The 19,495-nt window shown below is 44.3% G+C and overlaps 1 protein-coding gene across 2 annotated transcripts in view; it reads left to right on the top strand.

The window, feature by feature from the left end:
- The window catches only part of FMNL3 (formin like 3), a 145,171-nt gene that overhangs the window by 119,670 nt on the left and 6,006 nt on the right, over positions 1–19,495 (top strand). For both annotated transcript variants that reach the window (XM_056851551.1, XM_056851561.1), the window contains exons 16-25: positions 5,133–5,257; positions 7,666–7,868; positions 8,030–8,264; positions 10,186–10,254; positions 11,691–11,771; positions 12,336–12,465; positions 13,206–13,366; positions 13,720–13,821; positions 15,461–15,550; positions 17,268–17,391. In XM_056851551.1, the coding sequence (XP_056707529.1) occupies positions 5,133–5,257; positions 7,666–7,868; positions 8,030–8,264; positions 10,186–10,254; positions 11,691–11,771; positions 12,336–12,465; positions 13,206–13,366; positions 13,720–13,821; positions 15,461–15,550; positions 17,268–17,391 (1,320 nt within the window). The remainder of the gene's footprint in view (positions 1–5,132; positions 5,258–7,665; positions 7,869–8,029; positions 8,265–10,185; positions 10,255–11,690; positions 11,772–12,335; positions 12,466–13,205; positions 13,367–13,719; positions 13,822–15,460; positions 15,551–17,267; positions 17,392–19,495) is intronic.

Genomic DNA, 19,495 nt, shown 5'->3' with positions numbered 1-19,495 from the left:
GTCATGTAGGTTTAATCTCTCACATCGGTTTTCCAGCTTTCTTCTGGTCAACAGCTTGGTAAGCTTGTTCCAGTGTAGTTCTCACTCCACTGGCATCCTTCAGACCGAGGGATTCCACAAGGTCCATAATTTTGTGTCTCTGGAGTAACAGGAAACTTTCACCTCTGTCTCTCTCGATTTGTATTCCAAGGTAATGGCTTACTTCTCCCAGTTGTTTCACTTCTACTTCTTCATTTAAGTTTTGCACAATTTTCCTTTATATCCTTTTCATTTTTACAGCATAGTAGCAAATTGTCAACATAGGTCAGCACATACTGATATTCTCCATTCTTCAGTCTTGAAAATAGGCAGGGTTCTGATTTTCCTGGTTTAAAGCCTTGACGTTGTAGCAGCATAGTTAATTTTTCACTCCTCGCTCTCTCTGCCTGTTTAAGTCCATAAATACTCTTTTCAAGTCTCCACACAAGATTCTCTTTTCCTTCTTCTTGAAAACCCTCTGGTTGTTCCATGTAGATCTCCTCAGACAAATCTCCATGGAGAAATGCTGTTTTAATGTCCAGATGTTCAACATGTAGTTCTCTTGATGCTGCTATACTGAGTAATGTCCTAATGGAGGTGTACTTGACAACAGGTGCAAAAGTTTCAGTAAAGTCAGTCCCAGGTTTCTGTGTAAACCCTTTTTGATTTTTCTGCAAAGATTCAAATTCTTCCTGTGCTGCTTTTATCCATATGTCCTTCTTGCATGTAGACAGTTGAATAATCTCTTTCCAGCTTGAAAGTTCATTTACACATTGCACATTGGTATGGAGAGAATATCTCTTTGGTGCCATTCCTTTATTGCTACTCTCTGATCACCTCACAGTAGTCTTTGTTTCTTTAGGCCCAATTTCTCCTGCTTCCCTTTCTGATTGATGGGTCTCTGTCTGATTGATAGTCCAGGTAGACAGCAATCCAGCCATATCAGAAGACGATGAAAAAGAAGAGTTGGTTTTTATATGCTGGCTCTCTCTACCACTTAAGGAAGAATCAAACCAGCTTACAATCATCTTCCCTTCCCCTACCCACAACAGACAGCCTGTGAGGTAGGTGGGGCTGAGAGAGCTCTAGGAGAGCTGTGACTACCCCAAGGTCACCCAGCTGGCTTCATGTGTAGGAGTGGGGAAACCAACCCGGTTCACCAGATTAACATCCACCACTCATGTGGAGGAGTGGGGAATCAAACCCAGTTCTCCAGATTAGAGTCCACTGCTCCAAACCACCGCTCTTAACCACTACACCACGCTGGCTGTGTTCAGAGACTGGCTCTCTTCAGAGACTTCTTCAGTTTCAGGGCTAGTTTGCTCTGTGGGCTTCATTTGCTTGGAAGCTTGGAGTATATTGCTTTCATCTATGTGTACCACATTGCACTCTTTGACTAAAAAGGTTTTAGAATCCTTAACTTGGTAACCTCTCCCACTTGGAGTATATCCAACAAGGATTCCCTCTTCAGCACTGGGGTCTAGTTTTCCTCTTCTTTCCTTGGGTTCATGGGCAAAGATCCAAATGCCTTTAAATGTTTTAAACCTGCCTTCTTCCCATGACATAGTTCAAATGGGGTTTTTCCTGTTGTTTTGCAGGGAACTCTATTGTAAAGGTTCACAGCTGTGTTCACAGCTCCTGCCCAGCAGGGGTCAGGTAAGCCAGCTTGGAGTAGTAGGCAGCATGCCATCTCTTGCAAACTTCTATTGAGACATTCTATAGACCCATTTTGCTGAGGTCAATATGCTACACTCTTATTGTGCTCTATTCCCTCTTGCTCCAAGAAACTTTGGAACTCTCTGCTGCAGTATTCAGTCCCATTATCAGTAAATAATACCTCTGGAGCCTTGTTAAACTTGTTTTTCACAGCTGCAACACATACTTTAAATTTTTCCAACACTTGATCCTTAGATTTGATAAGATATACATATGCAAGGCCACTTCCAGCATCCATGAAAGTCAGTACATATTTGTTTCCTCCAGCTGAAGCACTGAAAGGACCAATCAGATCTGAATGCACTTGCCTTAACAACTCTTCATTATGCTCAGTCTGATGCCCTTTAAAGCTTGGTGCTTGGTGCAATACCTTTTGCCTTCAAACAGATCTCACAACACTTTTCCATATGGTTACATTCACACGCCTTAATATCACAATCTTTAAGTAGCTTCTGCACTGACTGGAGGCTTCTATGTCCACGTTTTATGTGTCATGTGTGTTCACAATTTGAATGAGAGCATTCGATTTGTTTAGTCTGATTGACTTTCTCTTCAGTATTCCTTAGGTAATAAAATGCCCCAATTCTTTCTCCTTTTATCTCAAAATCTGCTTCAGGGTGGTGGTAAATACTACATACATTGCCTTCCAGCAGAAAATGATTCCCACTGTCCAATATCCTCCTCTCTGATAACAAGTTTTCATTGGCTTTAGGTGCAAACATCTTTGCACCTACAATCTTTTAGATAAAGCTCAGTCACGTTTCCATCGGTGTCTAAAACTTGGAGTTTCACAGTCCCAGTTCCCTCAACACACAATGGGGACCCATCTGCTTGGAGTAAGCTCTGCTTTTTCTCTTTATTCAATTCCACAAAACAATTCTCATCAAAACAAACATGAGAGCAGATTCCTGAGTCTAAAAGCCACAAGTTCCTTTCATTTGAATTTTTAGCACCAACCATATAAGAAAATTTCTGATGGGGGTTTGCCTTCACGCTTTCCTGTAGCAAATTTTTCTTTAAAGGTGGCATTTGTTTGGGAATCATGTGTCCTTCCATTCCCTTGTTTGTCAGAGTCAGTCTTAGCCTTGAAAAACCTTGCAACATGCACCTTTCTGTGGCATTTAAAACATGCAATGTCTCTATTTCCATGCTTCCACTTTACTGCAGACATTTCTGCAGATATTTCTCTAAAACTCCTCTTTGTATATTCATCTTTTTAAAAGTTCAAAGTGTGTGAAACATCAATTTCATCTCATGTCTCCAAAACAGCAATCTGAATAGTGTATGAACTAGATAAACTATTCAAAATGGTAGCATTTATTTCTTTATCTGATATAGGGTCCCCTGCGGCTTTCAGTTGTACCAATTCCATTAAGGCATTCAGATGTGCACATCTGCCCCTTCTTGCAGTTTAAAGTTATACAGTTTCCTCCTTAAAAGCTGTGTATGCTGTGTATGCTTTGAGGATTTCTTGCAATATTTTTCTTCCAATTTCACCCATAAACCTTTTGCAGAATTACATGAATTTACAAGGGATGATTCAGGCGGTTACCGTACTAGGTATTCCCAGCGATGTATTAAGAGTTTGAAAATGTTATAAAAAATACTGTTCGCACTTTCTATGTATTCCCACCGATGTATTAAAAGTTTGAAACTGTTATAAAAAATACTGTTCGCACTTTGTTTGGCCCCTTTAGCTGTGAAGACGTCTTCCAACCATTTTTTAGCCGTGGCATCCAAAAACCCTTTTAAAGCGATATTTTTTATAACATTTCCAAACTCTTGATACATCGCTGGGAATACCTAGTGCGGTAACAGTCTCACTTAGGGAAGTGACTAGAATGAAGTATGCTTTACAGTCAGCTTCCAGAAAAGCCTCTTTTTCTGCATCTGAATTGGCATATTGTCGGGCACATCATCTTTAATTGTATGCTCCACCTTCTGAATTTTCAAAGCACATTGCACTGTTTTCCTCCCCATCAGATAATTGGTTACAGCTAGCTTTGGGATATGAGGAAAACTCACAGCCGTTTTTGCGATTAGTTTTGGTGCGCTGTTTGAATTCACTGTGATCAGCTGATTTCTTCTCCCAGGCATGTATCACTGCAAAAAGTTCCCTTTTGTCCATCCTCTGGGCGAGTTTAAATTCTCCCACAGCAGGCTCTGGCAAAAAAAAAAAAAAAGGTCTTCCTTGCTTGATAATTTACAGTGGGTAGTCGTGTTAGTCTGTCTGCAGTAGTAGAAAAGAGCAAGAGTCCAGTAGCACCTTAAAGACTAACAAAAATATTTTTTGGCAGGGTATGAGCTTTCGTGAGCCTCAGCTCACTTGAGCTATGGCTCACGAAAGCTCATACCCTGCCAGAAAATATTTTTGTTAGTCTTTAAGGTGCTACAGGACTCTTGTTCTTTTCTACTTCCTTGCTTGAGAAAACCAAAAATGCTTCACTTTCTCTCTAAACTAACATATATACAGCTGCAGCATCTGGTCCCATAACCTTTTGTTGGTTATTATACATTATATTTAGCAGAGTAAATAATAACAGACGTTAGTGTTAGCTTAAACGTAAAGATTTATTCCTTAGCTAACAAACTAGATATAACTCCTACACTATGGAAAAGCTAAATCAACTGAATCTAGATATAACACCTCCGTTAAACTCCCCTCTTCTAGAATCAACTGCTTTACTCAATGCCCTATTAGCTACATGCAAATCTAGCAGTTTACTAACAAAGAAGCAGTTAACTCTGTCATGACTGTGCATGCTGAGACTTGCATATCCCAACACTACTGAAATCTCAGAAGCCAGAAGGTAGCTGAATACATTTCCATTAGTTGGAGGGTGAGGTGTCAATGCTTTGTGTAGATCCCCTCTCTAATGTCAAGTAAATCCAGAGAACATGAGGAAAAATGATAAAAAATACAGAATAAATTGTGCAAAATTGTTCATAAATTTAGCAATGTGTGTAATTCACACAAGGTTTGTTCTTGCTTTGTGCATGATTGTTTGTATAGATATTATCAGACTAATGGCTGGGGGGAGACTGTTGGTGTGTGTTTTCAGTTTTTAAGAAGTTACCAGCTTTGTTTACTGATTTTATCCCTTACTCTTGTTCTATACAACACAAAAGAGGTGTGTGTGTGTGTGTGTGTGTGTGTGTGTGTGTGTGTGTCTGCCCTCGGTAGGCTTGCATGGATTTGGTGACTGCCCCCAAAGTTCTTCAGTGCCTGCCTTTGAGAAATCATAACATGTTTCCAAGGGGGAACCAAAACCAAACAGAAAACTGCCAGAGGATTCATCCCTGAAGCTTATTGGGACTGAACTAATGTATGGCTTGGCCTCTCCCACCCCTGCAAAGTCAAATAACACCTTTATGTACTCTTTTGTCTATGCCTCAAGCAATCCGGATTAAGAAGCCCATCAAGACCAAATTCCGCTTGCCGGTCTTTAACTGGACAGCACTGAAGCCCAACCAGATCAGTGGCACAGTCTTCAGTGAACTGGATGATGAGAAAATCTTGGAGGTGAGGGAAAAGGCTAAGGCAATACTAAAGCATAGTGGCTTGTGGCTGCATTGTTTCCAGTCTGTTGTTCTGTAATTCATATTCTGTTGTTTCAGTACCTATATTGCATTACATTTGTGGCAGTGAATCCTTTGACACTGATTGGCTAAGCTGGTGCAATGGCTTTGAATGTTAAATTGCTCAGGGAACTAAACAGCTCGCTGTCCTGCTTCTGTGAGGAAAGATAATGGTCGTTTATGCATGGGAGTTTTACCTGAAGTTCATTGCTCTCTGGACTCACACTTTCCTGTTGGGAATCTATGCACCAACAGTCTCCAAGCTCAAATCAAGTCCCTGCCCCTTTCAGTGCTGCTTTGTAATTGGCTTACTTTGTAGTGCTTACTGTGAGAGAAAAGTCCTGCCCCCCAACCCAGTTGCCGCATAAAACAGCATTTTAAGAACAAAATACAAAGAAGGGAGCAAGTGCGAGGGTGGGAATCCAAGCCTCATTTTTAAAAAGCCTTTTTTCTGCTCAGAAAGAGCTCCGGGGAAGCAGGAAGCATTTGAATCCCCACCTCTTTACACACTGCTTTGTAATTGGCTGTGAGAGAAACCAAACTTGCGTGCCCCGCGCTTTGCCTTATGCATGGGGATTTCACCCAGGCTGAGCTCAGGGGAGATAGAAGAATCAGGTTAAGAGAGGAACGGGAAGTCCCAGGATTTGTGAGGGCTGGCAGCGAGGTCATCTCTAATGGATGGAAAACTCATGCATAGCTCCAAGGAACAACCAAGACAGACCAGGACGAATGTGAGTGAAAGAACCCATGCATAAACGACCATTGTTGCCAGTTTGGCTGGGATTAAAACTACACACTGAAGATGGAGACAAGGTCCTAGGAGATAGAGATGGTAATGGAAAGGGAGCCCAGAAGTAGACTGAAGAAGGGATGTAGAATACATAGTTGACTGGGAAAGAGGAATGGGAAGGAAGGACAGGTGGAGAATGAAGCTTGAGCAAAAGGGGGACAATGTAGGAAACAAGAAGCGTTTCAAGAAGTGCTAGGGAAGCTGGTTAAGATATGAGGTGGCCAAAGAAAGTTGTGCCAAATACACAACTTGAACAGTACAGATCTCAAAACGGCAAAGGAGGCTATAGACATAGGGTTATATCCAGCAGTTGCTTTACATTGGCAACTGTTGGTCCTTCCTCCAGGGGAGGAGGGGGATGACACACCTTCTGTAGGCAAAATTGGTGCACGGTTATAATGAATGGAGCATAAACACATCAAAATTCTTCACTAATGAACAAAATAGAACCAGTGCTAGGGTGCTTTGAAGAACCTCAACAATAATTGGTTCTTGTAGGTTACCCAGGCTGTGTGACCATGGTCTTGGTATTTTCTTTCCTGACGTTTCGCCAGCAGCTGCTGGCGAAACGTCAGGAAAGAAAATACCAAGACCACGGTCACACAGCCCGGATAACCTACAAGAACCGATGAACTCTGACTGTGAAAGCCTTCGACAATATTCTGAACAATAATGTTCCAAAGCAATATTCCCTTAGTCCTGCAATCAGCCATAACAATAGCTATACTCAATTCTACTGCCCATTATTAAAAAATGGAAGAAAGGGACCACAGCCAACCGAAACAATGAGTCTAACAAGAGAAAAAAGCTAACCAATCAAAAGGACGAACAGGTAGGCAAGGTACAATTTGCCAGTGGGCTTTGGGGGCGGTAACTGCATAAGCCTGTGGGGACCACAACAGCACAAATGCATAAAACGAGCGCACACACAAATGCCCAAAACTGAACAGTCTGTGAACAAAAGTGTGACACACACACGTGGAAGTTCCACATAAAAACAGGCCGTGTGGAACAATCTCCCCGATCGCACTATCACCGGAGGCGCCCTGGAGGTGGGCAACAACAAGATCAGGGCTGCAGTCTGGAAGACACCCAGTCTAGGGCTCTCCGGCCATTTTCTTTCTCTGTTAGATGTCTTCATTTGTGAGCAACTGACAACCTTGTTGAGAATCAGACTAACCATGTGTGCTGATGTGGGGAGGTGAAGCTAGTGGAGTCTGAGCCATCTCCTGGTTGCCTAGGAGGGCTCTGGCACTAGCTGTGATGACTGTCTGTGGAGTTAGTTAAGTTAAGTAGGAAAACTCCTGCTGAGGATCTTGCAGGTTTAGGGAGAGGGGGGCACAGAGGCACAAACACTGGCTCTCGTTTTGCTCGTTGTGCTTGGGGAACTGGTAAGCAAGAGAGGGTTTGAAATCCTCACACTGCTGAGCACGGGCTGATAAACATCCCAGAACAGCTGTCCCAGCAGAACAAGCTTTGGGGAACTGACTAGTATTGACAAGGGTTGCTCCTGGTTGTGACTTAACACCCAGCAGCTCTTTGGGTTCTCATCCCTCTTTTAGGACCTTGACCTAGACAAGTTCGAGGAGCTCTTTAAGACCAAAGCCCAGGGACCTGCCATTGACCTCCTGTGCTCTAAAAACAAGGCATCTCATAAAGCAGTCAACAAGGTGACCCTCCTGGAGGCCAACCGGGCCAAGAACCTTGCTATCACGCTACGCAAAGCGGGAAGAACCACTGAGGAAATCTGCAGAGCCATCCACACGTGCGTGGGCAACTTTGTGGGTCCTCCCTACCCTTAACCTCAATGATCCCCGCCCACCCCCACTCCCGTAGAGCACCACAGATGTTTGAAATGGTGCCTCTGCTTAGCAGCAATTCCTTGGTCTTCTAACGTGAGGCTGCTGTGGCCGATGTGTGTTTCAGGTTTGACTTGAAGACCCTGCCGGTGGACTTCGTGGAGTGCCTCATGCGCTTCCTCCCAACAGAGAATGAAGTCAAGCTGCTGCGCCAGTATGAGAAGGAGCGGAAGCCACTGGAAGAACTGTCGGACGAGGACCGTTTCATGCTGCACTTCAGCAAGGTGGAGCGTTTGACGCAGCGTATGGCCATTATGGCCTTCCTGGGCAACTTCAGTGAAAACATCCAGATGCTCATGCCGGTACGGGAGTCTTCTCGCCACACTGGGAGCCACAGCTCTTATATTCTGTCCTCAGCTCTTGGAAAGGAAGTGGGGGATTCTGGGAATGAGAACTCCTGCATTTTTAATGCCTCTGGTTATGTCTATGGCTTTCCATATAGCTGAACTGGGAGTAATCAAGAGAATACCAGCTGTTTATGCAGAAAGTGGTTGCAATCATATGCTCATATATTTTGGAGCAAGCCCCATTGAATTTGGTAGGGGTTATTTCAGAGTAAACATTATAAAATGGGATTGTTAGAAATCAAGGTCAGGGGTGGGCTGGCCATTGAGGTCTCTGGAGCTTTGCATCCACCCCCACCAGAGCTGGGCCAGCCCCCTGGTAGAAGGGCAGCACCTGGCCTGCCTGTGCCTCTTCTGGTGAGAAGGCCATAGCCAGCCTGCCGGGAAGGCAGGCTGGCTCTCCTTCCCTCTCTCATTTGCCTGGTGGGGCAGGGGGTGGGGCAGGCAGGCTGCTTCTCCCACCTTTCCTCATTGGGGAATGGGGATGGGGTAGGCCAGGGGGCAGGGCCCTTTCCCGGGGCTGTTTTTCCATCCCAGTCCACCCCATCAAGGTGTAACTTCGGCAGCCCAGAGTTGTGCCAGATTTCAATTCCATACATTGTTAATACAGATTTTTTTAATTTTGTTTTTTAAAATACAACCCTGCCAACCTTTTTGAAAATCTCAGATTCAGTCCCTGCCTCAGAATAAAATTATAACAGAGTTATAATGAACATTTTTCTAGCCAGTGCAAACAGAATTGCATCATTATGAGAGCAATCCTGAACAGAGTGACACCTGCTGATCCCGTTGACTTCAATAGACTTTTAAAAGGGCGTGACTGGGCTTTTCCGCATTCTATTTTTCTTCGTCTCCAAGTTCCTGTTTCATCGGTGTTTTTTAAAAGTTCCGCATGTGTTTTGCTCCCTCTAGTGGACCGTTCAATATCACACCTGATTTTATCAAGAGTGAAAAGCTGCTGTTTAAATCAGCAGGGAAATAAAATAGATTTAATCTTCTGCTATTTTGAACCAACCACTTGAAAGAATAAAACACATGCAGAACTTAAAAACAAACAAACACTGAAGAAACAGGAACTTTGACATGAGCAAAAAGCTTATGCAGAAAAGGCCTCTGTTTAGGATTGCTCTGTAAGTTATCTTCAGATCATCTAGCAGCTTTGACATGGTTTGACATCCTTGATATCTTTTGGTGCCACTTCTTCAACAGATATCTGCCAAGCAGCAGACCCCCCCCCCCCACTATGGTGCTGCCCAGATTCATTCAAGGAAGGGGCTGCAGATAGCTCTGCAGTAGTGTAGCTGCTTTCTTTTATCTTGGGTTCATTCCCTGTCATCTTCAGGGCTGGTAAGAAGAGTTGCCCAAGATCACACACCTGAGATCACGGAGATCTACCAAGAGCAGATAGCATTGGGCTAATTCAGTATAAAGTACACGGTCCAATTCAGTATAAAGAACTGCCTTATGTACACTTACCTGGATAAACCAGCACAGTCATGTGGTCTGCCAACAGCTTAGCCACTGCCTGATCGATTCAACCCTTTTCTCTTTGTATTTGCACAGTTGCATCTTGTTACCATTTTTCTTCATCACTACCCTTTCTCCTTCCTTCCTTCCTTCCTTCCTTCCTTCCTTCCTTCCTTCCTTCCTTCCTTCCTTCCTTCCTTCCTTCCTTCCTTCCTTCCTTCCTTCCTACCTACCTACCTACCTACCTACCTACCTACCTACCTACCTACCTACCTAATGAGCCTAATGTTTATTTGGTTGGACACCTATGAACAGAGCCATTTTTTTTATTCTTTATCAGTTCTACAGCACTTAGTTGCTGAGGCTTTCCACAAATGTTAACAATTCCCCTTTTGGATTCTGCCCCTTGTAGCAACTCAGTGCCATCATTGCAGCCGCAGCATCTGTCAAGTCTTCACAGAAGCTCAAGCGCATGCTGGAGGTTGGTCTCTGCACTGCAAGAGCAATGGGGGTGGGGGTGGCTCTTTAGCCTCTGACCTGTTTTTGAATGCCAGAGCTGATCCCTGGTGCAGTATAGAGAAAGGCAAGGAGCACATCTGACCATGTGCAGAGGGTATTTTCCTTCACCACAGGGGCTGAGTGGCTTCCTGCTCAACTAGACACAGACTGTATGTAGCGTGGTGCTATTGTGCAATGGGGAGGGGTGGAATATTTTTTTTCCAGCCCACCTCCCATTGTTCCCCACAGACTCCTGATTTGCACTACTTAACGTCAGCCGTTGTAGCAGTATCTGATTATATCACTACCTTCCTTGCTGATCATGCACGTTATCTGAAGTTTGTGGGGTCTTGCACTTTTCAACTGTCAGTGAACTCCTGTTGCTTATGGGTACTTTAATCTTTGACAATGGAAGCAGTTACAGGAATATTAGATTAATTGCTTTTTTAATAGAGATTAAGAGTTAAGTTTGGGCTTCTTGTCTTGCTTTAGAAAAGATAATGAGGACATATCAGGTGTCTTCTCATATGCACCTGTTGATTATCTCGTACATAGTTAAGAATCAATAACTTGTCTAGATAGTGGGGGTTACCGCACTTTGTATTCCCAGTGATGTATTAAGAGTTTGAAAACGTTATAAAAACATCGATTTAAAAGGGTTTTTGGATACCACAGCTTATAAATGGTTGAAAGACGTCTTCACAGCTAAAGGAGCCAAACAAAGTGTGAACAGTATTTTTTATAACGTTTTCAAACTCTTAATACATCAGTAGGAATACATAGAAAGTGCGAACAGTATTTTTTATAACATTTTCAAACTCTTAATACATTGCTGGGAATACAAGTGCGGTAACCCCCAGTAATTACAAGATTAAGAAGGAAGAGTTTTAGAGTAAGATAAGACTGATACTTTTCAATAAAATGCACTATCCTGATGAGCATAGCAGATTTCTCTGGATGAAAGTCTTAGAAGACGATTAGGTGGGATTTCTGAGTGTGTGACTATAGGAAAATCCCTCAAAACAGTAAAAAAAGAACCTGACACCTAGTTTGCTTTTAAAATATAACTTACTATAACATGAGTAAGAAATGTTAGGATAATTGATAATATTAGCACTTGTTTTTACAGTAACTTGCTTAATAACGAGGCGTATCCCTTCCTTTCAGTAAAAGGTAACTGAAGGTTTTTGGTCTGGTTTGCTGCTAAAGAACAGAATTTACACCTAACTTGTTTGTATTATAAGATTTAAAGGTTGATAAACAGCCTTTAATAGATAAATTCTTATCTGCTGCTAAATGTTTTGAACAGGCAAAGTCTTGTAGGAACTGTTTAGTCCAGATTCTCTAACTGGATGCAGGAGTAAAACATCCCATTCCATTATGACAAGCTTCTCCTGCATGACATCTCTCTCTCTGCAGATCATCCTGGCCCTCGGCAACTACATGAACAGCAGCAAACGTGGTTCAGTTTATGGCTTCAAGTTGCAGAGTCTTGATCTGGTAAGGAGAGGGCATAAAAGAAGGCCATAAGATGTACACCAAAGCACATGCATGTTCACTAGCAAGGGTACACCCATATTCCTTAAGGTCAGACTCAGATCTGAGCCAACAAGGCAGGGGGTGCTTTTAAATAGATAATATAAGGATATGCCCTTTTAAATTGATTGTTATTCTGTGCATATGTTTACTGCACAAATTCATGCAACTGTATTATTTCTTTACACAAATTCTTGTACCAGCCCTTGGTGTGCCTTTTCTTCTGTGCCACCCGATGTCATTTTTTGCAGGTGCTTGAGCTCAGACACATGCCCACATGCATGTAGCAAGTCATGCACTGATATAAATGGGCTGGATTGTGCAGCCTTGCGTGCATGCACAAACATGCTTGTGATCCTGATTTCTTGCTAGATTGCACAGATCCAATAGGAACACCTATGACTATGCACACACCCTTAAAAGTGCATGCACACATACTTATCCAGTGGTGACTCTGAACTTTCATGGAAATACATTTCTGTGAGTCAATGTGGTGGAGCCCTGATATTCCGTTATTCCCCCTTAAAGCTGTTGGACACCAAGTCGACGGACCGGAAACTAACACTCCTTCACTTCATTGCCATGATGGTGAAAGAGAAGTACCCGGAGCTCAATAACTTCTGGCAAGAACTGCACTTTGTGGAGAAGGCAGCTGCAGGTAGAGATCCTCCCCACACTGGTTTGATCAGAGAGCAGGATCTAGATACAACATGGGCTCTTTCCCTTTCCAGTTCAGGGTCCATTACTTGCTGTATCTTCAGTCCCCTTCACATATTACAAAAGTACCATTTACATTGTGTGGAGGGTCACATCCTTGTCCTGCCCTGGGTGTGAGAATTCAGACCTAGATTCCCCAAATCCTACTAACAATTACACTACACTGGCTCTCTGGAGGAATGATCAGGGTCAGGATATGTATTTCGGAGTATGTCTGCTTTGTATATGTGAATGAGGAAGAGCAACATCACTAACAAAAAAGTGGATCGTCCCTCCTGAGGAGCTTACGGACTAAATTTTGATAGGGGAGACAATAAAGTGATGACAGGAAAGAGATAAGAGCAACAAAGGACAAAAAAGGAGGAATTTGAGGGAGAGGTGACAACATGGGGGAGATCCAGAACCTGTGTATGTGACCATAATGTTGTGTATGCATGGGTGTGTACGTTAGCATATTGGAGTGTATGCGTGCATGCAACAGATATGTGCAACAGATATGTGCATAATACAGATATTAGCACAATTTTGTACAGCAGAGCAGGTCTGAGTGCTAAGAGGGCTTTAGCTACTTGCAGCTGGAGGCCTTTAGCTCTTCAATGCCTGCATTGTCCTGGAAACCGGGTTGACACTCCCCCGTCTGAGTGGGTTCCAGAACCAACCAAGTGGGCTTCCTCCCTGCAGTGTCCCTGGAGAATGTGTTACTGGATGTTAAGGAGCTGGGACGCGGAATGGAGTTGATCCGGCGGGAGTGCAGCTTGCATGAGCACAACATCTTGCGTAGCTTCCTGAGTGCCAATGAGGGGAAGCTGGACTGGCTACAGAAAGACGCTAAGACTGCTGAGGTGAGCAGAAGCCCAGTCACTTGAGTATTAGCAGGGAGGATGCCTGAATGTAGTGCAAAGGCTTGTAATAGAAGCACAGAAGAACATCTACTCTCTATGGTCAGTTTCTGTTTTACCTGTTTTATCTGGCATACTTGCCGCAAATAAAATTTATTTATTAGAAGCACAGAAGTACATATTACATGGTAGGTTCAATTGTGTTCCTCTGGTGCATAATTATTTTGTGTAGAGAATGCTGTTTTCACACTGAGCTACATACCTTATAGCCAGATCTGACAGTATCCTCATCCCACAGTTAACCTAAATACAAGACAAACACTACTGTCAGTTCACCCTACTTTTTTTTTTGGCAGGAGGCCTACAACACAGTTGTGAGATATTTCGGCGAGAGTCCCAAGACTACACCTCCCTCCGTTTTCTTCCCAGTCTTTGCACGCTTCATCAGATCTTACAAGGTGAGTAAGAGATTCCAGGCTAGCTTAGAATCTACAAAAGTAGATCACTGACACAAACTTGGCAGCCCAGCTTCCAGCGCCCCACCACTGAGCTCTTTCTTTCCTTGCTCCCAGTAGGAAGTTGTACCTGTCATTTGGTATGGTCAGTGGGCAACAGAATAAGAATTTCCTCCCTGCATGCTCCATCCATTCTCTTTCTGACAGATTCTGTGACCCAATTGCTGTTACAAGATATACTCCTAAGAAAGGCCTCTGTTAGCATTTGGCAACCCCAGTAAAGTTGATCAATCTCTATTAACATCTGTGAGCCATATCAGCTACACCTACCCTCAAAAGTTTTGTTTCCATCACCGGAACATGCCCAAGTTCAAGTGCTGGTAAAGTGCAGACCTCAAATTCTGGATAGACAGCAAGCAGGGGCCGGGGGCGAAGGGTGGGGGGAGGGAGAGCAGGCAGTCAAAATTGTGGTTGTGCAGGGGCATTGCTTTTTGACAACTTGTCCGTACTGAAGGAGTACAGCTGATCTTGAGACAAGCAGTAGCCATTGTCTGTTCGTTTCAAGAACCCAGAGGATTCTGACCTGTGGCGTTAAATATCCATGACTGAACTGTCCACATCTCTCATCTCTGACCCATGGCCAGGGAATATAGGCTAAGTTATACATTACACAGTCCTTGGATTGTGTCTGGATCTGGCACGAGGACTTTCAATCAGATGTGTGTTGTGAGTTCCCTGCTAGGAACTCTGTTCCCAGGCATGCGGGGATCTGATTTGGGTCATGATTGTGGGGAGAGGAGGCTTAAATCTTCGCTTCCCAGAGCTGTTTTCCTGACCTGACCTGGCTGGGTGTGTGTGGCTGTTTGCTCCTTTGGTGACTCCATGTGAACTGATAGGTGACACATAGGTTTCTTCAGCAGGGCAAATAGCACCTTCCTGAGGTTGTTTCAAGTCCGGAAAACAGAGTAGGGGGGAAACTTAAGCACCTTCTCCCCATGTGCCACTATCCTGATTCGAGTCAGGCCCCTGCACACCTGGAAATTGAGTTCCAAGCACAGAATTCACAAGATATGTCTGATTGAAAGCCCTCATGATGTGCCCAGGCATGACCCTAGGACTGTGTAATGTGTAGTTAGGCCCACAGTGCCTAACCAGTGTGTCTCTGCGACCTACCCCACTGGACCAGACCCAGACTAACCAACAGAAGGAACAATTATTTACTTGAGGATAGGAACAAAAACAGCTGTAGTTTTAGGTTAAGCTGTAGGCATAGGTGACACAGAAATTGTCATTTATAAGAACAGTTTAGCAACTGAAGTGTGCTTCCTGGGAGATTTTGCAGTCTTTTTTTTTTATTTTATTTTTTAAGGTGGACAGTTGGGTTCCTTTAGATACACAATGTTCTGTTGCAGGGCCAGGAAAGGGGACTAGCTGATCCACTTTCCAAATCCATGGTTCTGCTCCAAAGGCAGGCCACCAAATAGCTGTCATAGCTGTGCCTGGATTTCCTATGTCCCAATCTCAATGCTCTGGCATCTGCTGCTCCACCATGTGGCCACGGATGACAATAGCAACCTTCCCAGCTGACTGTTCCTGACTACTGATCAGGCTGTACCTTCCATAACCCAACTTTATTTTTCAGGATGCAGAACAGGAGAATGAGCTGCGCAAGAAGCAGGAGCAAGCACAGAGGGAGCAGGCCCTGGCTCAAGAAGCCAAGAGGCTGGAGAAGGTAGGGCACAGTGCAAGGCATTGGAGGGGACGAGGAGACCAGAAGAGGCAGGATTCCATACAGTGGGGTTGGTGGCTTGAAGCAGGCTGTTTATTACAGCTTGTTCCTTCCTTGCCTGCCGTGCATCTCTGTCTTTCAGTCGACAGGTGTGCCTGCATGGCCCCAGTGTGTTTCCTGGGACATATCCCAGGATATAATGAAAACAGCACCTGTGTAAATCAATGACATCAGCTGTTGTGGTCTGCACCAGCTCCTGCACAGCTTCCCTGATCAGGCTCCACTTCAGGGATTGTGCCTGAAAACTCAGCTCCATGCTGAAGAAACTCTTGCTCTCCTGTGGTGTCCCTTGCAAGGCCCAAATAGAAACGTTTTCCCAGCTGTTTCAAAAGGCAGGCTGGCAGGCTTCCTTGAAAATAGAGAGTGCTCTCAGGAAAGCACTCCAGCCTGCTGCTGCAATCAGTCTTCTCAGAAAGGAAGCTCTTGCTTGACTGCCCACTGTTAGATATTGTGTTGGTATTTGAGCGTGTGGCCTGCAAAATAAGCAAAGAGTAGCTTAGGAACAGAGGTGTTTAAATAAAACAAAGTAAACACAATGTGGGCTGGAGGTACTGGTGTGGACATAGATGAAACTACATGTTACCAGCAACGGCAGCCCTGTGTCACCCACACCTACCACAGAATATGTCATGAATCATACCTGTTTCCTGATGTCATCACAATGCTTTTCTTCATCCCCACTGCAAATAATTGGCTGGTGCAAGTGTGGGGAGGAAAATGCACAGCATGGTGACATGGGTCACTTTAGTGATGTGTAAAATCTTACCTGACACTGGGCTGCCATTTTTGGCAGCAGTCCTGAGTTTAACATCTAGGTTCTGATCACATCCTAACAGTTTGAAGCTACTGTGTCTCTCTCACTAAAGAGTCTCAAATCTCCAAGCTATCATATAACCAAGGATTCAGAATTCAGAAAGCAGACTGCACTGCCCTTCCCCCAAACCTGCAACAAGGAAATTTGCAATTGCCTCAGAAAATTGCATTGATGTGACCACAACCTAACAAAATCCAAGAAATGAAACCTATGTCACAGCCATTTTAGTACTTTGTGTTGTTCATGGAAATATGAAGATTCTGGATCTGACCCTAAGTCAAAGATTGATTGGAAAGAAGCAGCCAGTGCTGCTCACAACAGATTATCAGCCACTGATGATGCCAAGATAGCCAAAAGACCCCAAGTGTTCATTACATATCAATTACTGAGGTGTTCATGGGCTAATCTTAGCTTTCCTAGGATAAGTACCAAAATAGGGTCAGATTTGGGGGGGTTTCATAGAGAAACCATTCCTTATGGCTTGCTTGCCATCCACCAGTCTTTTTGATCAAGCTCCTACCAGATTTTCAACACACACCTCCCACCCCCCATTTATTGCAAAAGGAGGCCCGACCATTGTGCCTACCAATCTGTACCTATTCAAGGCCCAGTTCCACTATAAGTGGTCACTCTGCCCTCCAGGAGTACATCTGGGCAAGAGAAAAAGGAGAAGCCTCCAGCAATATGGCCGGGCCCCCTTGGAAAGGGACACCTCGTCTGCTGCCTTTCATTCTGGGTATATGCCTTTGTATGAGAGAGGAGCATCAGTGGCAATGCAGAAGAGCGAAGCGTCTGTTTGGAGTGTGGGGTTCTGTTTTTCCCTTCTATTTCCTGACATGCCCCCAGTTGCCTCTGCAGCGCAACAAGTGGCAGCAGCAAGAGTTGATTGCCGAGCTGAGGAGACGCCAGGCCAAGGATCACCGGCCGGTCTATGAGGGCAAAGATGGAACCATCGAGGATATTATCACAGGTAGGTCCCATCTCACCACAAACATTTGCTTCCCTTGCTGTGGCCAACCTTTCTACAAGGGACGGTAGGCCTTTTTTTGCAAACAACAAAGATAAGGAGCTTCTGCACCCTCTGCACTCTCAAGGGAAGGGTCTCTGCCTTTCCCAGTTCTTTGGGCCTCTCTGATACAACTTGTTCTGTTGGCCCTATGCTCACATGCTTTTGTCTCTGAAGGAACATCTGATTGTTACCCATAGCTCTTCCCTGCCCACGCCACCCCTCCTAACATTAAAGGGCAATAGGGTACTTGTGGTAGCATCTTAAGCATGTTTCTGATCCAGCAGCTGACAAGATACACACACAAGGCCATGCCATCTCATTAATGAAGGTTCATTAACGTTCGTTGTCTTCCACCTCCTGATTTTGAACTGAATCTGATACATTGGCAAATCCCTACCGTCTGCACCATGATGGGGACAGGGATAGACAGAGTGCCCCTGACCTCCATTCTTATCTAGTACACCAGAGCTTCCTCCTACACCCATCTAGGGGCATAAAAAGGCTGAAGTGGGAACTGTCCAATGCGTGCAGGCTCAGGTTGCACTGTTGATTTCCCAGAGTTAAGGCTTACACTCAGCCTGACCCCTGCCTCCCTACACCACACAGGAAACCCCATCAACCATTGTCTGATCTATCCCTTTGTCCTCCATGATCACTGAGCTGTGAGCCAGGTCCCCCAGTTTGAATATCTCTACCACGATCTCATTAAACGGTCTTGTTGTCTCTCGGCTTCATCCCTCCATCAGTGTAACAGATAATAATTCTGACCTTTTAGGGAAAATGCAAATATTGCCGAGCCTATGTTCCTGAAGTACATTGTACAGCATGGCATAAATTCTATTACAACATGGGCATATATATATATATTCTGCACTTGTATATGTACAGCTATATCATCAAATCTGAGGATACTGAGGCCAAAACTGAAGATATTTAAATCCTGTGACTGGGCAAGGCAGATCTTTCTACAAACCTAAAAAAGGCCCCAGGTTTGCAGAAAAATCTGAAATCTTAAAAACAAACAAACAAACAAACAAAAAATATTGTCGAAGGCTTTCACGGTCAGAGTTCATTGGTTCTTGTAGGTTATCCGGGCTGTGTAACCGTGGTCTTGGTATTTTCTTTCCTGACGTTTTGCCAGCAGCTGTGGCAGGCATCTTCAGAGGAGTAACACTGAAGGACAGTGTCTCTCAGTGTCAAGTGTGTAGGAAGAGTAATATATAGTCAGAAAGGGGTTGGGTTTGAGCTGAATCATTGTCCTGCAAAAAGTAATAAGGTAATGTGCTAACCAGGACAATGGTTAGCACATTACCTTATTACTTTTTGCAGGACAATGATTCAGCTCAAACCCAACCCCTTTCTGACTATATATTACTCTTCCTACACACTTGACACTGAGAGACACTGTCCTTCAGTGTTACTCCTCTGAAGATGCCTGCCACAGCTGCTGGCAAAACGTCAGGAAAGAAAATACCAAGACCACGGTTACACAGCCCGGATAACCTACAAGAACAAAAAAAAAAAAAAAAAAAAACATTGGGAGGTTTAACCCCCCCCCAAAAAAAAATGATCAACAGAGCATGTGTAGCTTTAAGTAACAGATTCCCTTAGTGGCTGTTGCTAGGAAACCACAGATTCCAGCCTTAGTTCTGTTAGTAAAAGGCAGGGGGAGGGGGCAGGGCCCTTTCCAGGCATATTTTAGCCTTTGAGGGAGGATTCACTGGGGCCAGGACTAGGGTTGCCAGCTGGAGTTCCTGGAGATGTTGTGGTTGAGTCTGAGGAGGGCAGGATTTGGGCAGGGGAGAAGCCTCAGCTGGATATAATGCCACAGAGTCCACCCTCCAGAACAGCCATTTTCTCCAGGGGGACAGATCTTTGTCATCTGGAGTTCAGTTGTAATACTTTGAGATCTCCAGGTCCCACCTGGAGATTGGCAAAAGTAGGCCTGGCAGCAACCTCTGGGTGACTTGATGCCACTCAACTTGTCTGACTCAACTAGGCCTGGTTACTTGCTACTGTTCAACAACAGCCACCCTATGAAAGCCAGTATGATATACTGGTTAAA

This window comes from Euleptes europaea, chromosome 1 (genome assembly GCF_029931775.1).
Source record: "Euleptes europaea isolate rEulEur1 chromosome 1, rEulEur1.hap1, whole genome shotgun sequence".
NCBI lineage: Eukaryota > Metazoa > Chordata > Lepidosauria > Squamata > Sphaerodactylidae > Euleptes > Euleptes europaea.
The sequence above is the reverse complement of the archived record's forward strand: the minus strand, read 5'-3'. Positions and strand labels throughout refer to the sequence as shown.